The sequence below is a fragment of the Hyperoodon ampullatus genome (genome assembly GCF_949752795.1).
Source record: "Hyperoodon ampullatus genome assembly, chromosome: 19".
Lineage (NCBI taxonomy): Eukaryota > Metazoa > Chordata > Mammalia > Artiodactyla > Ziphiidae > Hyperoodon > Hyperoodon ampullatus.
This window is the reverse complement of record NC_136932.1, coordinates 3595660-3614199: the sequence shown is the minus strand read 5'-3', so window position 1 is coordinate 3614199 and position 18540 is coordinate 3595660. Positions and strand designations below refer to the sequence as shown.

The 18540-nt window shown below is 37.7% G+C and overlaps 1 protein-coding gene across 1 annotated transcript in view; it reads right to left on the bottom strand.

Moving 5' to 3' along the window:
* Positions 1-18540, bottom strand: part of SKAP1 (src kinase associated phosphoprotein 1) — a gene marked incomplete at both ends in the record, with an annotated part of 284039 nt that overhangs the window by 235740 nt on the left and 29759 nt on the right. Inside the window, one exon of the mRNA XM_079725971.1 lies at positions 12975-13080. Coding sequence (XP_079582097.1) covers positions 12975-13080 — 106 coding nt within the window. The remainder of the gene's footprint in view (positions 1-12974; positions 13081-18540) is intronic.

The window sequence follows — 18540 nt, the reverse complement described above, 5'->3', positions numbered from 1 at the left end:
AATGCCAACTCCTTTCCCACCTGGAAACAAATACTCTTTGGCTCTTAAATCCCTGCCTCTTTTTAAAAGAGGAAAGGCTCTGGTATCAGTGACTTAGGATTAAATACACATTCACTGTAGAGAGTTGAAAAATACAAGTAAATAAAAAGGAGAAATCACTCAGGGCTTCCCTGGTGGTGCAGTGGTTGGGAGTCCGCCTGCCGATGCAGGGGACACGGGTTCGTGCCCCAGTCCGGGAAGATCCCACATGCCGCGGAGCGGCTGGGCCCGTGAGCCATGGCCGCTGAGCCTGCGCGTCCAGAGCCTGTGCTCCGCAATGGAAGAGGCCACAACAGTGAGAGGCCCATGTGCCGCAAAAAAAAAGAAATAATAAATAAATTTTAAAAAATAATAAAATAAAATAAATAAATAAAAATCACTCAAACTCTACTTTCCAGAAATTACTATCATTAACATTTTGCAGTAATTTTTCAGGCATTTTTTTGAAAAAAAATATATAAACAACCAATATTTTCACTTACAGTATATCTTATCATTCGACATCAATACATCTTCTATAGCATAAATGATTAAATTATCTTCTTTTTTTTATGTTTGCCCTTTCAACAGAATGGAGGAGCAGAATAAACTGGAACAGGGAGAAACTTGAAGCAGAGAACCAGAAAAGAGAATTTTGCAGAGCTCTGAGTAAGACTCTATGAGGGCTAAAGTTTAGCCAGTGACAAAGGGAACAGAAAGGAGAAGACAGATTTAGGATGCAGAATCGATAGGCTTGTTGATGGTTTGGGGAGTGAAGAGAGAGGAGGCAGGAATGACTTCCAGGATTCTGCCTTGGGGGCCAGGACCTAGTGAAAACAGAAATAGACTGTAGGGGTGAGACGAATACAAAATAATGAGTTCAGTTCTGGACACTCCATCAATGAGGATTCTTCTGGCTACAAGTAACAGAAAACCTCACTGGCAGAGGCTTAAATAAGTAGTTCATGTTTCCTTCAAAACAAAAAGTCTGGAGACAAGTGATTCCACGGATGATGCAGGGGCCCAACAATGTCATGAAGGACCTAGGCCCTTCCCTTATCTCTGCTCTAACACCTTAGAGCACAGTAATGTCTTAAGGTGGCTACTGCATTTCAATGTGTGTTTTTTTTTTTCTTTTGGTCTCCCAAGCATAAGACTGTCCTGTGAGAGGCTATCAGAAGTTTTCTCCTTATATTTCTTTGGCCAAAACTATATCTTATGTAAACCCTAGACCAACCACTGGCAAAGCAGAATGGCTTTCAGATCATGAGTCATCCCTGGGCTGGTGGGGTTCTGCTGTCCAGGAAGAATGGAGGGTGGCTGCTGGGTAAGCATCCAGCAGGGTCTGCCCCCAGCTTTGTGAAGTTTAGGATATCAATAAGACACTCAAAAGGAGTTGTCCAATATGCTGTATGGTGCCTTGGAGAGAGAAGTGCAGTTGAGCTGTAGAATTAGGAGTCATCCACGTACAGGGGACGGTGTAGAGTTAGGGACATGCATGCAACTGCCTACAAAGAACGTGGTGAGAAAAGAGGGAAGCCTGAGGGACAGTGGTGGAAGAGGGCAGCGTACAAAACCAAGCTCAAGCCAGAGCCTAAAATCAGAGTATAAATGCAAGGAAGAAGGAAAACCAGGAGAGACTATTATCATGGGGACAACGGAGGGAGAGATATTTTGTTTGTTGTTTTTATTTGCTTGTTTGTTTTTACTTTCTGAGGAAAAGGAAGCTATCAATAGTGTCACATGCTGCAGAGAGACCAAATAAGACGAAGATTGAACAGCATCACCTGGATGTAGCAATTAGCAAGTTACTGGTACTTTGTCAAGAGTAACATGATAGGAGCAGAGACTAGATTATAGGGGACTGAAGAGCGGCCAGAGAAGAAGAAACCAGAAATGGCTAGTCTAGGCTTCTATTTCAAGAAGTGCATCTGTAAAAGAAGAGATACAGGACAGTAGCTAGAGAGGGAATCACTGTGTAGGATGTAATGTTTTTCTTAATATTACGAGAGATTTGAGCATATTTATATGATGAATGGAGAGATGTAATCAGGAGACAAAAGCTAAATTTGAGAAAGAGAAGGTCTCTGGGGGGCAGTGGTAATAGTGGAGTGAAGATGACGACTGTGAATCACAGCCTCAGTCCTCAAACAGTGTGAGGGAAGACTCTGAACTCAAAAGATGACAGAGAATTGTAAAGCCATGCAGACAAATCTCAAAAGGGAAGAGGTTTGGGATAAGATTGTATAGTAAAAGTCTAGAAGTGACAGCAAGGAGCTTGAAGGATGCCAACAGCACTTCTGGAAAATGAGCAAGTTCTATTTAAAATGACTGCAAGCAAAACAGTGTCCTGAAGAAGAACCATGCTTTACTTGGGCAGGGATGGAGAAAAGAGGTTGAGGATATCATGGAATTTGATTATAACAGAACATGGATTCTAGGAAACACAGGGGAAAGGATTAGAAGAGAAGTCCTCAGGAAAGATGAGATGGTGGAGACAAGGAAGGGCAAAGCTTTATAGGAAGGATGATGACCAAAGGCAGAGGGCTTCTGAAGGATCATGGCTGGAATGACTGGCACCCATGCTCCAAAAGAACTCCAATACATGATGAGCAGCCTTGTAACCTTATACCACAGACTGTTAAAGAATGTTATCACATGAGACGTTTGAAGAGATGGACACCATCTTTACAAATGGCTCTGTATCCCCCAATGCTCAATAAAAAGAAAGCATCCTATTTCTGGAAAAGAATATGTGGGGTTGGCTACTGAACAGTTACTTTCATAATATAGAGGGTCTCTTGCTCTAGTGTTTAGCCTAGGACTGGAGAACATATTTATAACAGTTTTCCCCCATTCATTCAACTCACGTTATTGAGCTCATATCACATACCAGTACCAATACAGACCTTTTTTTTAAAAAAATGAACATCCATGCCTTTAAGGAGTTATAATCTCCAGAGATATGTATTCTGAGTTTTAAGAAATTGAATTTAAAATGAACTTAAAAGTGGTAAGTGGTAGAGCAGTGCTTCTCAAATGTTTATGTGCATACAAATAATCTTGGGATCTTACTAAAATGCAGATTCTGATCCAGTGGGTCTGATTCAGTGCAGCCTGAGATTCTACATTTCTAACAGCTTTCCAGGTGATGTTGATGTTGCTGGTCCACGGGCCACTCCTGGAGTATCAAGAAGCTAAGACTCTAGCAAAAAAGATTCCTTGCTTTACCTTTTCCATTTACACTGACCTATAAAGCCCTAAGAATTTTTCCTTTTTTTTTTTCCTTGTTAACTCTCTTATCCATCCTTTTTTTTTTTCCTAATAAAAAAGGAGGGTTAGGGTAGAAAACCTTACAAAAAGCTTTTTCTTCTAAGCAACTATTAGCTACACACACCGTTTTCACGAACGTGCCAAACATCTATCTCCTGATCAAATACTTTTGCGGAACCTCTACTATTTCAAACAGGGCACCTAGATATTCAGTAAAAGTATAAAGAGACTGGGAGCGGCAATTAATTCTAGTTATGCCATATGGCAGTATAGAACACTGGCTGGAACCTGAAAACGCAATTTCACAAGTCTTACTTATTCTGAATTTTAATCATTATAGGATCAGCAAACATATGTCTACCAACCTGCTCCATTTACACAAAATCTTAAAGAATAATCACACTGCACACTCAAAAATGATTGGTTTTTCCCAAATGGACTTAAAATTTCTCTCCTACCAGATTCTCAAAATAAAGTAGCTGCTGACAGCTCCAGTTTAATCTCCCTGTTAAATAAAATCTTCAAACAGTACTTTTAACGAATAGCATTGCTTGCTTTCTTACCATTTTCATCATCAGCTCACAATTTTGCACAACTATAATTTTCTCCGGTTCCAGACTCCTCAGCCCTGGGGCTGGTTCAGGTGCTGGCCCTCCTGTCCCTGTGAACTCCCTCCATCGTGTCTGTCACTGCTGAGACACCCATCCCCACCACATTCTCTCCGTTTCACCTCTCTCCAGAATGGAGACATTATCATTTTCAACACATACTTCATCCCCTGTCCTCTTAGAGCGAAGATACCTTCATCTCCTGTACATCTAATAATTTCAAGATAAGGACAGAAAAAGCAGTTCTTGTTCTGTGAACTTTTGTCTCTGGTGCTTGAGAGACTGTCCTAATATCCCCTGAACATGTTTTAGTGATAACATTTACTGCACCAGGGCCAAAATGATTTTCTGCCACTTTCAATTCTAGTTCAATAAAAGAATAAGAGCTTTGTTTCTAACCTCTGTCATTTTTAATACCATAAAATGATTTTAAAAATGTAAAATTGAGTTCCATTTCCTACTGGACTACCAATCTCATATTAGCTTTCCTTTTATCAAATTTATGAGAAAAGTCAGAAATTGCCTTTCCTTAAAAAAGACCAAAATTTCAGGATCTCCTGGGCAGAATGCTTGAATTGAATTTCAGCTCTCAATAATTGCTGGCCTGGAAGTTTTAAAGAAGTATAAAAGTTAGATACTTAAAGTTAGTAATGTCAGAAATAAAAAACTGGAGGATTATCCCTAAGTTTACTATCATCCAGAAATAATAAAGTTATTCTCAGAAAATTATCATCCTAAAAAATCACAAACATGTTTATTACATTTCCAAATTGAGGAAGTCTATGGTTTTCTGAAACAATGGTGAATGAAGTCCATGGTTTCTGAACTGCAAAGTGAAACAAATAATGTTTTTTGAAACATCATATTACAAAATGTTTCAAATATGCATAAAAGGTGAAAGAACACCAATTTATGTGTATACCCACAACCTAGACTCTATGATTCACATTTTGTTATATTTGTTTTGTCACTTATCCATCCATCCATCTTTTTTGTTGTTGTTTATATCTATATCTATATATATATTTTTTAACATTTTTATTGGAGTATAATTGCTTTACATTGTTGTGTTAGTTGTTGCTGTATAACAAAGTGAATCAGCTATATATATACATATATCCCTATATCCCCTCCCTCTTGCGTCTCCCTCCCATCCTCCCTATCCCACCCCTCTAGGTGGTCACAAAGCACTGGGCTGATCTCCCTGTGCTATGCGGCTGCTTCCCACGAGCTATCTATTTTACATTTGGTAATGTATATATGTCCATGCCACTCTCTCACTTCGTCCCAGCTTACCCTTCCCCCTTCCCGTGTCCTCAAGTCCATTCTCTACGTCTGCGTCTTTATTCCTGTCCTCCCCCTAGGTTCTTCAGAACCTTTTTTTTTTTTAGATTCCATATATATGTGTTAGCATACAGTATTTGTTTTTCTCTTTCTGACTTACTTCACTCTGTATGACAGACTCTAGGTCCATCCACCTCATTACAAATAACTCAATTTCGTTTCTTTTTATGGCTGAGTAATATTCCACTGTATATATGTGCCACATCTTCTTTATCCATTCATCTATCGCCATCCATCTTGTTTTTGATGCATTCCAAAATAAACTGCAGACATTGCTACACTCTAGAATGTGTATATAATTAACTAAACTTCAATATTTATTTACAGTTCCTTTAAACCAACGAGCTTTTGAAAGATGCCAATTCCTTTTTTTTTTTGTAATGGCTTGGCTAAGTAAACTATGCAACCAATTAGAAATTCTACATTCTAAATCCTAATTTTTTATTAATTCTCCTACTTTGAGTAATTTCTCGTATCTCAGTTCTCTCATTAACAAAAGAACAAAGGCACTTGGTCGACATGGTATAAAATCTTGATTACCAAATTGTAAAATGGACCTTGTGGTTATGGCAGAATTCACAAATGAGAGACACTAACTAATATAACTTAGAGAAATAGCTTATTGGAGATTATCCAACTTTATGTGGGCATAAAGTTTTCTGTAAATTATAATGAGAACTCAACAAGGCTCACAAACTCAGGAGGGATCTTGAGTTTGAGCATTTAATGATAATGCATCTTATATAAGTCACACTGTATCCAAGATAAAACCATCTGAGGCTGGATTATTGAAGACTGAGTCACTCCAAGTGGGAATTTCATAACCAAGCACTAGCATCAAATTGGAACTTTCTTGGCTTTGCAAAGCCGTAGTATTACTGGCTTGTAAACTCCCTATTAATTAACTACAGTAAGAGCTGCCACAGGGATAGCTGCCCCTTCCTTTATGAGCTGCTTGTTCCCCTACACTGATTTTTTTTTCTTTTGGAAGATTGGCCCTGGAAGGGGCATCCTTTGAAGCCTGAAGAATCAAAGCTGCTGCAAAGCACTGCTGAGAGTTTCGAAAGAAATACGAAGAAACTACATTGGACCTGGGGCGACAGGCTGAGATCTTCCCAAACAGGTCAGCAGTTGGTCTGTAAAATATTCCCATTGCCAAGGAGGCAGTGACATCTTGTGTAAATCAAAAATGAAAACCCTAAGATATCTCATTTCCATTTTAAATGCATGGGGGTTGAATATGGATATCTAGCACTCAAGAAGTTCCTGTGGGATTGATTTTTTTCCCATCTTCTCTGAGCCCTTTGCTGAGCGTAATAAGGACCGCATTTCATTATCAACCTTGCTAGCGCTGCACTTCAGGGAGACTAGATGAGGCTACACAGTGGGAGAGAAGATCTGGTTTCCAGAGGAGAAATGATTCACATGGTGTGGTTATAAAAACCCACTTTAGGCCCAACTCATTTGCAACAGAATCATGAAATAAAATTAAATCCCAAGGAAATGAAATGTCCTGCATCATTTTGCAAATTTAAAAAAAAGGAGAAAAATCATAGTGATACCATAAAAGAAATCAAATAGAGGTTTCAAGGTTTGGTTGGTAATGTTTGCATTTTTGTAACATTTGGAAAAAAAATAATTCCAAACAACATTTGGGGGAGGCAACTTAAAAAGAAAACACAAGATCATGGTTAGGAGAATCTTCAATTGAATCAGTCAATGTCATAGAAAAAACAGAACAAAGAGTTTGGCTCCTGAAAGCTGACCCAGTGCTCTTGCATTTCTCTTCCCTTTGCTCCAGTTTCAGTGTAACACAGGAAGTGGATACAGAGTGGATCTATAATAGCAATAAGAGAAAACAAGCAAATAAGAGAAAACCACAACCAGGAAGGCCTCACGCCACAAGTTTCTGGAGATCCACAAATAAGATGAATACAGAGAGGCATTTTTTTCCAGTGGCTTTCTATAAGCAGAGAAAATAATACAGCACTGGGACAAAAGACTAGCTCCAGATCAAATGAGACTTAAAATCAAGGCCAAAGTAAACAGTGGTAAAATGAAGACAATAATTTCATATAAATGATCTTTTCACACAATGTATGAATTAAGAGCCCCCATTTACAGACAGATAGAAAAACCTTCTAGTATTAAAAAATTGACACCAAGGATTTTCTGAGACCTTCCAAGACAAATCCATTTTGAGTAGATAATAGGAATGTGCCCAAGTGTTAATGATGGCTATAATTCTATCAGGAGCAAAGCAAATTTCAGCAACCTAACTATATTGCTAAAGAGTAAGTGCTCAGCTTATTATTCTAATGGGTCAGTCCAACCTGAAGGGTGTAAGCTCAGTTATCTGCCTGCCTCCCAGGTCTCATTTCAAAATTCCTTTCACTCTAGATAGAACATTTTTTTCTGTTTAATAAGTACAGTACTGGGAATTATTAATAAAAAGGTTTGAAAGGAACAAGCTTTTTTTAAAAAAAAAACCCACTTACTAAAAAATTATACATTACAGTTACTTATATATAAAATATTTATTTTATGGGATGACCAAAGGGAGAGGCTTCTGCCCACTAATACCACCATAATAGCCCAGTGTAGAAGAAAACAAAAATGGATCAATTTAATCTTAAAGCTGGTACCAAATCCAAGAAACCTGAATAAGTGAAAGAATAAACAAAATAATCATCATCATAAAATTAAAAGGAGAGTTACACATTTCAAGGCTGCTTTGAAAGTACAGGAGACTTGCTATGAAAGAACATATAATAAAATGATCTTCCTTTCCAGGTTAAGCCAAGAGACCAACAGCAGGTATTATTATATGTCTCTCCTGTAGAGCATTTCAGACTAAAAGAGCAACAAATATAACCCCTCACTACCCCCAGTAAGTATATCCCCAAAAATCTTTAACACGATTGTGAAATCTCAACATACACTCACTAATTAACAGAAAACTGGTACAGGAATTTGGCATACAATTGATCAGTTTGAAGCCCTGAAGTTGTTGTGGGTTTTTGTTTTCTTTCTTGGTTAAGGATGAGAGACAGAGATAGGACTGAAAAAGGAAGAAATGAATTTTTAACCTTCAAGATGTGGTCAAATTATTGCTATGACTTCTGAGCCTTTTCAGAGCTCTTTAAACTCAGATGGATTACACAAGTACCTACTAGTCTTTTTTTTTTTTTTCTGTGTTGGCACTGAAACTCCAGTGTAGCAAAACGAACAACAGAAAGAGATGTTATAAGCAAATATTTAAACCTGTAACACAGATGTACCAACAACACATTCCACATTTCTTCTCTTGATAAGCACACTTCATTTGAATGTTTTTTGTTTGGGGCTTTTTAGCTCAATAACCAGCACTTGGGAAAAGTAACACTCTCTGTGTAATTAATGGTAATGATATTTAGTCTACCACTTCGAAAATCTTGCTCCCAAGAGTTATACTGGACTAACTTTGGACTAACTCCTTGTCTTTCTTCCTACAATACAAAGACACAAGGACATTATATTCTTAAACTAAATCCTGTTTTAAAGCTCAATCCATGTTAAGCTGACAAGAAAAACTCGGAATTCCCAAAAAGAACTGGAATTATTTTTATGATATTTTTACCAATGTATCATGTTTCATGCAGAGCTGTATGCTAACCACCCACAATGAGACATGTTCGAGATATTCTTTCAGTCTGTGCTTTAAAAGTCCTGGTTTTGTGGGTTTTGTGCCCTAATCCTGTTACGTCGTTATTTCTTTCTTTCTTTCCATTTCAATATGCTACTAATCTACCTATCTCTTTTTGGAACTCCTTTAAATTTCACAAAAGGAAACAATACTCCCAGTTTGTTTCCATTGGCTCTGGCCTTCACTTCCAACAGTGAGCATAAATGACTAGCTGTTCCAAAATGAGCCACCAAGAGAGAATTTATTCCTACCTCTGTAATAAAAATATTCTATTTTCTTCATCCCTCCCCTGACTCTCAATGTATTCTTGCTGTCAGATGGCCTCCCCTGAATCAAACTTAAGAAATGCTCAACTGTTTCTGCAAATGCATAAGAACGCCATCAAACATCTGAGTGTAGATCAAGTCTGCTTCATTCCAGGTGTCTCACAGCTGGCGCTGGTACTGCAGTGACCACCATCATAAAACAGCAGGAGCCTCTGCCTGGCTTTCATCCTAATCATTCTCTAAAGAGCTCAGTGAAAACTTGGACTCAGAAAGTGAACGCCGTTAGTTTTAGGGAGAAGGTTTAAATGAGGAGGCAGTTTGAAGAAGAGCAATGAACATCGCAGCTCAGGACATCAAATACCACAACAGGACTTCATTTCCTTGGACTTACAGAAATCGTTATCCTTTTTTTATTTTGTCTTACATGAAAAACATTACCCTTCATTGGTAACACTTTTAAGCCCCCCCCCCAAAAAAAACCTATGAAGATAGAACTACAGATATGATTTTAAGTCTAGGAGGACAGAGAATAGTGAAGCTACCTGTACTGAAAAACAGATGAGCACTTGGAGGACATCCATGACTCGACACAACTGTCATTTCCTGGGGTCGGTCACTCTGGGCAACAGAAGGGTGGCAAATGGCACATAACAACTGCGATGGAGTCAGATGCTTTGATTTACAGTGAGTCCACAGCCATGCAAACAGCACTGAATTCTGAGCCACCATAAAAATTAGGGCCAAGCCCCTAGAATTTACCAAGAATCAGAGCCAGTGCTATTTTCACTTCTCTCAACCCTTTTCATTCTCGAGCAGTACAGTGTTGAGGAAAGAATTACAGGGATTAAAGCGAGGACACAACAAAGATAGAGTGGAAAGTTGGGGGAGGAATGTATGTATGTATGGTATTTATATTTATCTAGTGTCTTTCCCAGATTATCCTGCTAGATTTCTTACCCACCTTCCAAATAAGCCATAATGTGCCAAATCAATAGTTTTATACAGGTTCCTACCCTCCCCCACAAATTTACCAAACCCCTAAAATTTTATTGCTTTAATATGACTAAAGATAAAACTTTTTAAGTGACTTTAATTCTTTTGATGCTACTTGGCAACTTGCCATATACATTTAACTCTCAAGTTTGATGACTTCCAAATTTCTTTTCACACCCAGCCTCTGGGAGAGATACAACTTCCACACAAAAAAGTAAATGTGGCTGGCATTGTACCAGCTTTCAGTGCTTTCAAACCAGCTGGTATCAATACAGGCATAACATCAACCAGCTATATGGGGCTATAGATGCAACGTGGCTGAAAAAGTAGATTCAGTAAGACAAGGGTTACATTAACGGGATGATGATTGAATGGACAAATGTAAGACAATTTCAAACAGCTTGCCAAGGGAAAGCCTCATTTTTCCATTTTCTTGTACAGTATCTAATTTCTGGCTCCTCATTTCCTCCTGATCTGGTAATTATGAAATTCTAAATAAAGTGTCATCTTTCTTGCAACAAATCAATGAACAGAAAGCTCCCATCAACAATGCAGATGTTTCCTAAAACTCCTGCTGATTATTTCCTGAATGTCTATCCCACAAACCACACAGCAAGTCCTTTGAGAACAAGGAACCCTCTCTACCTCATAACAAATACAGCTTCTATGTGTGCGAGAGCATGGGTATGTGTGGCGAGCATGGGTATGTGTGTATGAGTGTGTGTATGCACTTAAAAAGAGGACTAAGAAGTAATATGTAAGTGATAACAGTGAGTCACCACAAAATCACCTTTTATTATCAATTTCAGATCGAAATTTAGTCCTTTCCAAGTTCTGTGGTACAAATATGGGAAAGGAGAATTCCTACTCATTGTATATTTGTCTCTACAGATGCAGTAAAATTGTTTTTACATTCCTTATCACAGATTTATACCATTAACACCATTAAATGGTATCACCGTTTATACCATTAATACAATATACACAATTATATTACGGGCAACCCTCTCCCTATAATACAGTTTAAAATAATTCTACTTTTGTTCTTCGTGTCATCCTTATAATAATCCTAAAATACAAAGGTCAACTTTGTATTAAAAAGATAAAAAATTCTATAAGTTACTAACTGAGCCTTCAGGTATACAACTAAGCCTAAACATATCTAATAATAAAGTAACATTATGGGGAAGTTTGTTTTAAACACTCTTCCAGCCTACCATAAATTATAGATATTCTCATTTTGCAAAAAGCTCCCATCTTTTGCATTCTGTTTGTTTCAATTATTCAGGGCAACCCAGGCTGATAATTACACAGTCCCCAGTTGCTGAGTAAAAGTGATGTTTAATTAGCCAGCAGGAAAGATCGATTAAGATACAGCAGGGCATCTAGTGAGGTTCACTCACATTCCTGGAAGGAATATATTCTGGCTGTGCCCTTTGAAAGGATAAAACTCCTTGCTTGCTTCTAAGGAGTTTCAATGAGGCTTCTAAAGTAGATGCTAAGATTGGTCAGCCACACAAATTAAATTCCAGGTATAAGGACTTTCCTGGTGGTCCAGTGGTTAAGACTCCGTGCTCCCAGGCTTCCCTGGTGGCGCAGGGGATAAAGAATCTGCCTGCCCATGCAGGGGACACAGGTTCGATCCCTGGTCCGGGAAGATCCCACATGCCGTGGAGCAACTAAGTCTGTGCGCCACAACTACTGAGCCTGCACTCTAGAGCCCATGAGCCACAACTACTGAAGCCCACGTGCCACAACTACTGAAGCCCATGTGCCTGGAGCCCGTGCTACGCAACAGGAGAGGCCACCTCAATGGGAAGCCCGCGCACCGCAACGAACAGTAGCCACTGCTCGCTGCAGCTAGAGAAAGCCCACGTGTGGCAACTAAGACCCAACACAGTCAAAAAACAACAACAACAACAACAACAACAAAAAACAAACTCCATGCTCCCAACGCGGGGAACTAAAATCCCACACGGTGCAGCCAAAAAAACAAACAAAAAACCAAATCCCAGGCATATCCCTGCGGTTGCTCTCCCTTTACTAAGAGTACTCAGTTCAATCATTCTGAATCACATTGCCTCCAAGTTGGAAAACACATAAAGTAACACTCTCTTATCCCCAACTCTCGTTCAGTTACCACATTTCAAGCAAGAGGTGGTCAGGAAATATATTGTAAAGGAAAATTTTTATTTCTTCCACCATCAAGCAAGTGTATGCATCTGTCAGGTGCTCACATTCTAAAAGGTACAAATTAGGTCAGGGCTTTTAATTTTAAAAAACCAAAAACTTAATGAGCATGATATTCCAATCAGTCTGAGACTAAGACATTCTACTGTGCTCAGAGAATCAACTGGATAAGTCCAGTTTAAGTTTTCTATTAGGAAAGGAGATGTGGATATAAAATCAAGACCAAAAATCCTAATGAAAATTACCTCATACAGTTTAACATCTTCCCTTTCAGTAATTTGGACAAGCATAAATATTTAGTTTTTCACACATTTTGCAAAAGTGTTCAATAAAGACTAACATAACAATCCAAAGCTGAAAGCAGAATAATTTTTTTAACATAATTATCAAAATATTTCCATTTTGGTAAACTACCCTAAATATGCCTGCCTACCTCCAATGCAATTCAGTACACATTTATTAAGCCTCTACCAAGCATAAAGAACTATGATAGGTGTGTCTTACTTTGCTAATTTATATACAATTAAAGTAGATTTTACTGATTATAAATTGTTTTAAAGCTTATAAAGAAGAATAATGGAACCGGTTTATACAAACCTAGCTTTGATTTGCTGCAAGCCCCGTAGAATATGGTCTCTGTTGTCCCTTGCACCAGCACTGAGGCTCTCATTCCGCAAAACTTCTCCCAGGAACTCCTCAGTATCTAAAAGGAAAGGAAAGTTGATCAATGGAAAAGAAAAAGTACTAAGGGAGAAGGAGGAAAATCTGAAGGACTAAGAAATGGGTATTATTTTCTCTTTAAAGACTTGAAAGTTGCAGAACAAGGTGAATGTAATTAATGCCACAGAACTGTACACTTAATAGTGGTTAAAATGGTAAATTTTATGCTACATATATTTCACCAGAATAAAAAATAAACAAAACTTTATATATGCCTGTAAATGACATTTTCTGATAATCCAAGACCTTGCTATGAATTTAGAAAGCTAATGCATATATTAACCATAAGAAATAATTATTTTCTAAACCATCTTAAAGAAATATTTAAATATTAATTATCACCGATGGCAGAGGATGGACTGTCAGTTTCATAAACGTGTAAACATTACAAACAAGTCACAAGCCAACAGAAGCTAGAGAGAAATACCAGTAAATAGAACTGAAATTTAAAATAGAGCTGAACTGCAAAATCAAGAACAAAAAGGGCAGGCATTCAAAGAAGAAAAATTAATCAGCAGATGCATCATTAATGAAAATGACAATGCAACCAATTGAAGGAATCCACATGGAAAAGGAAAAATGTGTCCAAGAGGAGGAAACTGCAACTATGTGAGCATAATTATATATTGTTTCTATACATGATAGAAATATATAATATGGAACAAATGATGTTATGTTGAAAGAAATTGGGGGGGCATTTACAAATTTTCAAAGACAAAATACACTGATAATGATTATAATTGCCAGAAATGCTAGCTATACACTTTATTATGCATAAAAGAATTATAATCCCTAAAAAGCATATAAATAACATGGTTAAAATTTTCCACTTCCAAAAATATGAAACTGTATTATATATACTATCAAGATAATGTTATGAATTTATACAGTTGGGTTACATAAGCATACTTAAAATTTTGTTTTACATTCACACCACTCAACAACACCAAACAAAAAAATCTTAGATAGCCATTACAAGAACTTCTGATGGGGTATAAGATGTACTTTTGATGAAGTTCTGGAAATAAAAATTTCACTGAGGACCACCATCAACTTCCAAGACCTGCATCACATTTATTGCATATGTCATTTAATAGGTTCCTCCAAGTTCCTCTAACGGCTAAAGAATGAAAAAATGAGAAGTTTAATTAAAAGGTAAAAAAATAAATGCTATCAATTAATGTAATATACCATATTAACAGGATAAAGGACAAAGACCATGTGATCATCTCAATAGATGCAGAAAAAGCATTTGACAAAATTCAACAGCACTTCATGATAAAAAAACACTCAACAAACTAGGAATAGAAGGAAATTTCCTCAGCCTCATAAAGACCATCTACAAAAAACCCACTAACATCACAATGGTGTGTGAAAATTAATAAATAGAACCCTCATTTTAAGTAAGTCAGGATACCAGAAGAGGGAGTGCTCACGCCCTACCCATAGATGTCAACTGCAGACCCAATAGGAAGAGATGTAACTTTGTATCCTCAACAGGAAGAATGTTGATACTTTACTACCCAGAAGGAGGAAGGAAAAATTTCTCCTTGCCCTGCAAGAGCCCAGCCAATGAGAGACTGTTACACAACTCAGCCAATGAAAAGCCATTACACTTTGAACTCCCAGTTTTCTCCAATGGACTCTTGGTTTATAATAGCCCCTCCCAACTCCTTCTTCTCCTCTATAAAAGAAAGTTCCTCTTTTTTGTTCTCTGGATTTGCCTGTGGATCACCATAGATTGCACGTCCTGAATTGCAAGTCTTTGCTGTTCCCAAATAAACCCATTTTGCTGGTAAAATAGCTGGTTGTTTGATTGTTTTAGGTCAACAAGTGAAAGACTGAATGCTTCCTCCCTGCTTCTAAGATCAGCAGCAAGACAAGCTGCCTCCTCTCACCACTTATACTTAACATTGTACTGGTGCTGGCCAGGGCAATTATGCAAGAAATGAAATTAAAAGAGTCTAAATTAGAAAGGAAGAGGTAAAACTATCTCTACTTGCAGATGACATAATCTTGTATATAGAAAACCCTAAGGAATGCATTGAAAAACTATTAGGTCTAATAAATGAGTTCAGTAAGTTTGCAGGATACAAGATTAATACACAAAAATCAGTTGTAATGGGACTTCCCTGGTGGTCCAGTGGTTAAGAATCCACCTTCCAATGCAGGGGAGGTGGGTTCGATCCCTGGTTGGGGAACTAAGATCCACAAGCCTCAGGGCAGCTAAGCCTGCAAGCCACACCTAGAGAGTCTGCGCACTCTGGAGCCCGCACGCCACAACTAGAGAAGCCCGCGTGCTGCAATGAAGACCCAGTGCAGCCAATAAATAAATATTTTTAAAAATCAGTTGTATTTCTATATCGCAGCAATGAAAAAATGAAAATTAAATTAGGAAACTTCCATTTAAGATAACGTAAAACAGAATTAAATACTTAGGAATAAATTTAGCAAGAGAAGTATAAAACTTAAACTCTGAAAACTACAAAATATTATTGAAAGAAATTAAAGGCCTAAATAAATGGGAAGAATCTCATGTTCATATATGAGACTTACTGCTATTAATATGGGAATATTTCCATATTAATCTAAAGATTCAATTCAATCTCTATAAAAATCTCAGTTGGTTTTTTTGCAGAAATTGACAAGCTAATCCTATGATTCATTTGGAAATCCAAGGGCCCCAGAATATCTAAAACAATTTTGAAAAAGAAGAACAAATTTGGAGGATTCACATTTTCTGATTTCAAAACTTACTACAAAGCAACAGTAATCAAGACAATACAGTACTGGCATAAAAACAAACATACAGGTCAAAGGAAAAGAATTAGGAATTTAGAAGTAATCCCTCACATTTATAGTCAATAAATTTTTGATAAGGATGCGAAGACAATTCAATGGAAAAGAATAGTTTTTTCAACAAATGGTGCTGGAACAACTGAATATCCACATGCAAAAAAATGAAGTTGGACACCTACCTCACACAATATACAAAAATTAACTCAAAATGGATCACATTTTGAGTTAATAAAAAGTAAAAGCTAAAACTATTAGAAGAAAATAGGCATAAATCCTTGTGACCTTGGATTAGATAATAGTTTCTTAGATATGCCAAAAGAAAAAGCAACAAAAGAAAAAATTGGACATCAAAAATGAAAAACTACTGGGGACTTCTCCGGTGGTCCTGTGGTTAAGACTTCACCTTCCAATGCAGGTGGTGCGGATTCGATCCCTGCTCGGGGAACTAAAATCCCATATGCCTCACAGCCAAAACACCAAAACATAAAACAGAAGCAATATTGTAACAAATTCAATAAAGACTTAAAAAAAAGAAAAACTATTATGGTTCAAAGGGTGCTATCAAGAAAGTGAGAAAAATTTTGCAAATCATATATCTGATAGGAAACATATGCAGAAATATAAAAAGCTCTTACAACTCAATAATAAAAAGACAAATAACCCAATCTTAAAACAAGCAGAGGATCTAAATAGACATTTATCCGAAGAAGATATACAAATGACCAATAAACAAATGAAAAGATGCTCAACATCAGTTGATACCAGGAAAATGAACCACAATGAGGTACCACTTTACATCCACTAGGACGGCTACAGTTAAGAAGATGGACAATAACAAGTGCTGTTGAAGATGGAGAGAAATTAGGACCCTCATACATTGCCAGTGGGAATATAAAATGGTGCTGCCATTTTGAGGAACTGGCAGTTCCTCAAAAGGCTGAACAGAGAGTTACCATATGACCAAGCAATTCCACTACTAGATATTGCCCAAGAGAAATGAAAACAGGTGTTCAAACAAAAACTTGTACACAAATGTTCATAGCAGCATTATTTTTTTAAACATCTTTATTGGAGTAAAATTGCTTTACAATGTTGTGCTAGTTTCTGATGTATAACAAAGTGAATCAGCTATACATATACATATATCCCCATATCCCCTCCCTCTTGCATCTCCCTCCTACCCTCCCTATCCCACCCCTCTAGGTGGTCACAAAGCACCGAGCTGATCTCCCTGTGCCATGCAGCTGCTTCTCACTAGCTATCTGTTTTACACTTGGTAGTGTATATATGTCCATGCCACTCTCTCACTTCGTCCCAGCTTACCCTTCCCCCTCCCCATGTCCTCAAGTCTGTTCTGTACATCGACGTCTTTATTCCTGTCCTGCCCCTAGGTTCATCAGAACCTTTTTTTTTTTTTTAGATTCCATATATATGTGTTAGCATACGGTATTTGTTTTTCTCTTTCTGACTTACTTCACTCTGTATTACAGATTCTAGGTCCATCCACCTCACTACAAATAACTCAATTTCGTTTCTTTTTATGGCTGAGTAATATTCCATTGTATATATGTGCCACATCTTCTTTATCCATTCATCTGTTGATGGACACTTAGGTTGCTTTCATGTCCTGGCTATTGTAAATAGTACTGTGATGAACACTGTGGTACATGTCTCTTTTTGAATTATGGTTTTCTCAGGGTATATGCCCAGGAGTGGGATTGCTGGATCGTATGGTAGTTCTATTTTCAGTTTTTTAAGGAACCTCCATACCGTTCTCCATAGTGGCTGTATAAATTTCCATTCCCACCAACAGTGCAAGAGGGTTCCCTTTTCTCCACACCCTCTCCAGCATTTCTTGTTTGTAGATTTTTTGGTGATGGCCATTCTGACTGGTGTGAGGTGATACCTCATTGTAGTTTTGATTTGCACTTCTCTAATGATTAGTGATGTTGAGCATCCTTTCATGTATTTGTTGGCAATCTGTATATCTTCTTTGGAGAAATGTCTATTTAGGTCTTCTGAGCAGCATTATTCTTAATAGCCAATATGTGGACAAAACCCAAATGTCCATCGGCTGATGAATAGATAAATAAAATATGGCATATCTATATAATGGAATATTATTCAGCAATAAAAAATGAAATGCTACAATACAAATAAATCTCTGAAATCATTATTTCGCCAAACAAAAGAAATGAGTCACAAGGGCTACATATTATGTAATTCCATTTACATGAAATATACAGGATAGGCAAAAATCTATAGAAACAGAAAGTAGGTTAGTGGATGCCTAGGGCTGTGGGAGAACTGGAGGCAGATTGGAGAATGAAAGCTAAGGGGGTTCAAGTTTTCTTTGGGGATGATTAAAATGTTCTAAAATTTACCTTGGTGATGATTGCACAACTCTGTGAATACTATACTAAAAGCCATTGGATTGTACACTTTAAATGGGTAGGGTGTATGGCATACGAACTATATCTCAATGAAGCTGTTAAAAAATATAAATGGGGCTTCCCTGGTGGCACAGTGGTTGAGAGTCTGCCTGCCCATGCAGGGGACACGGGTTCGTGCCCTGGTCCAGGAGGATCCCACATGCCGCGGAGCGGCTGGACCCGTGAGCCATGGCCACTGAGCCTGCGTGTCC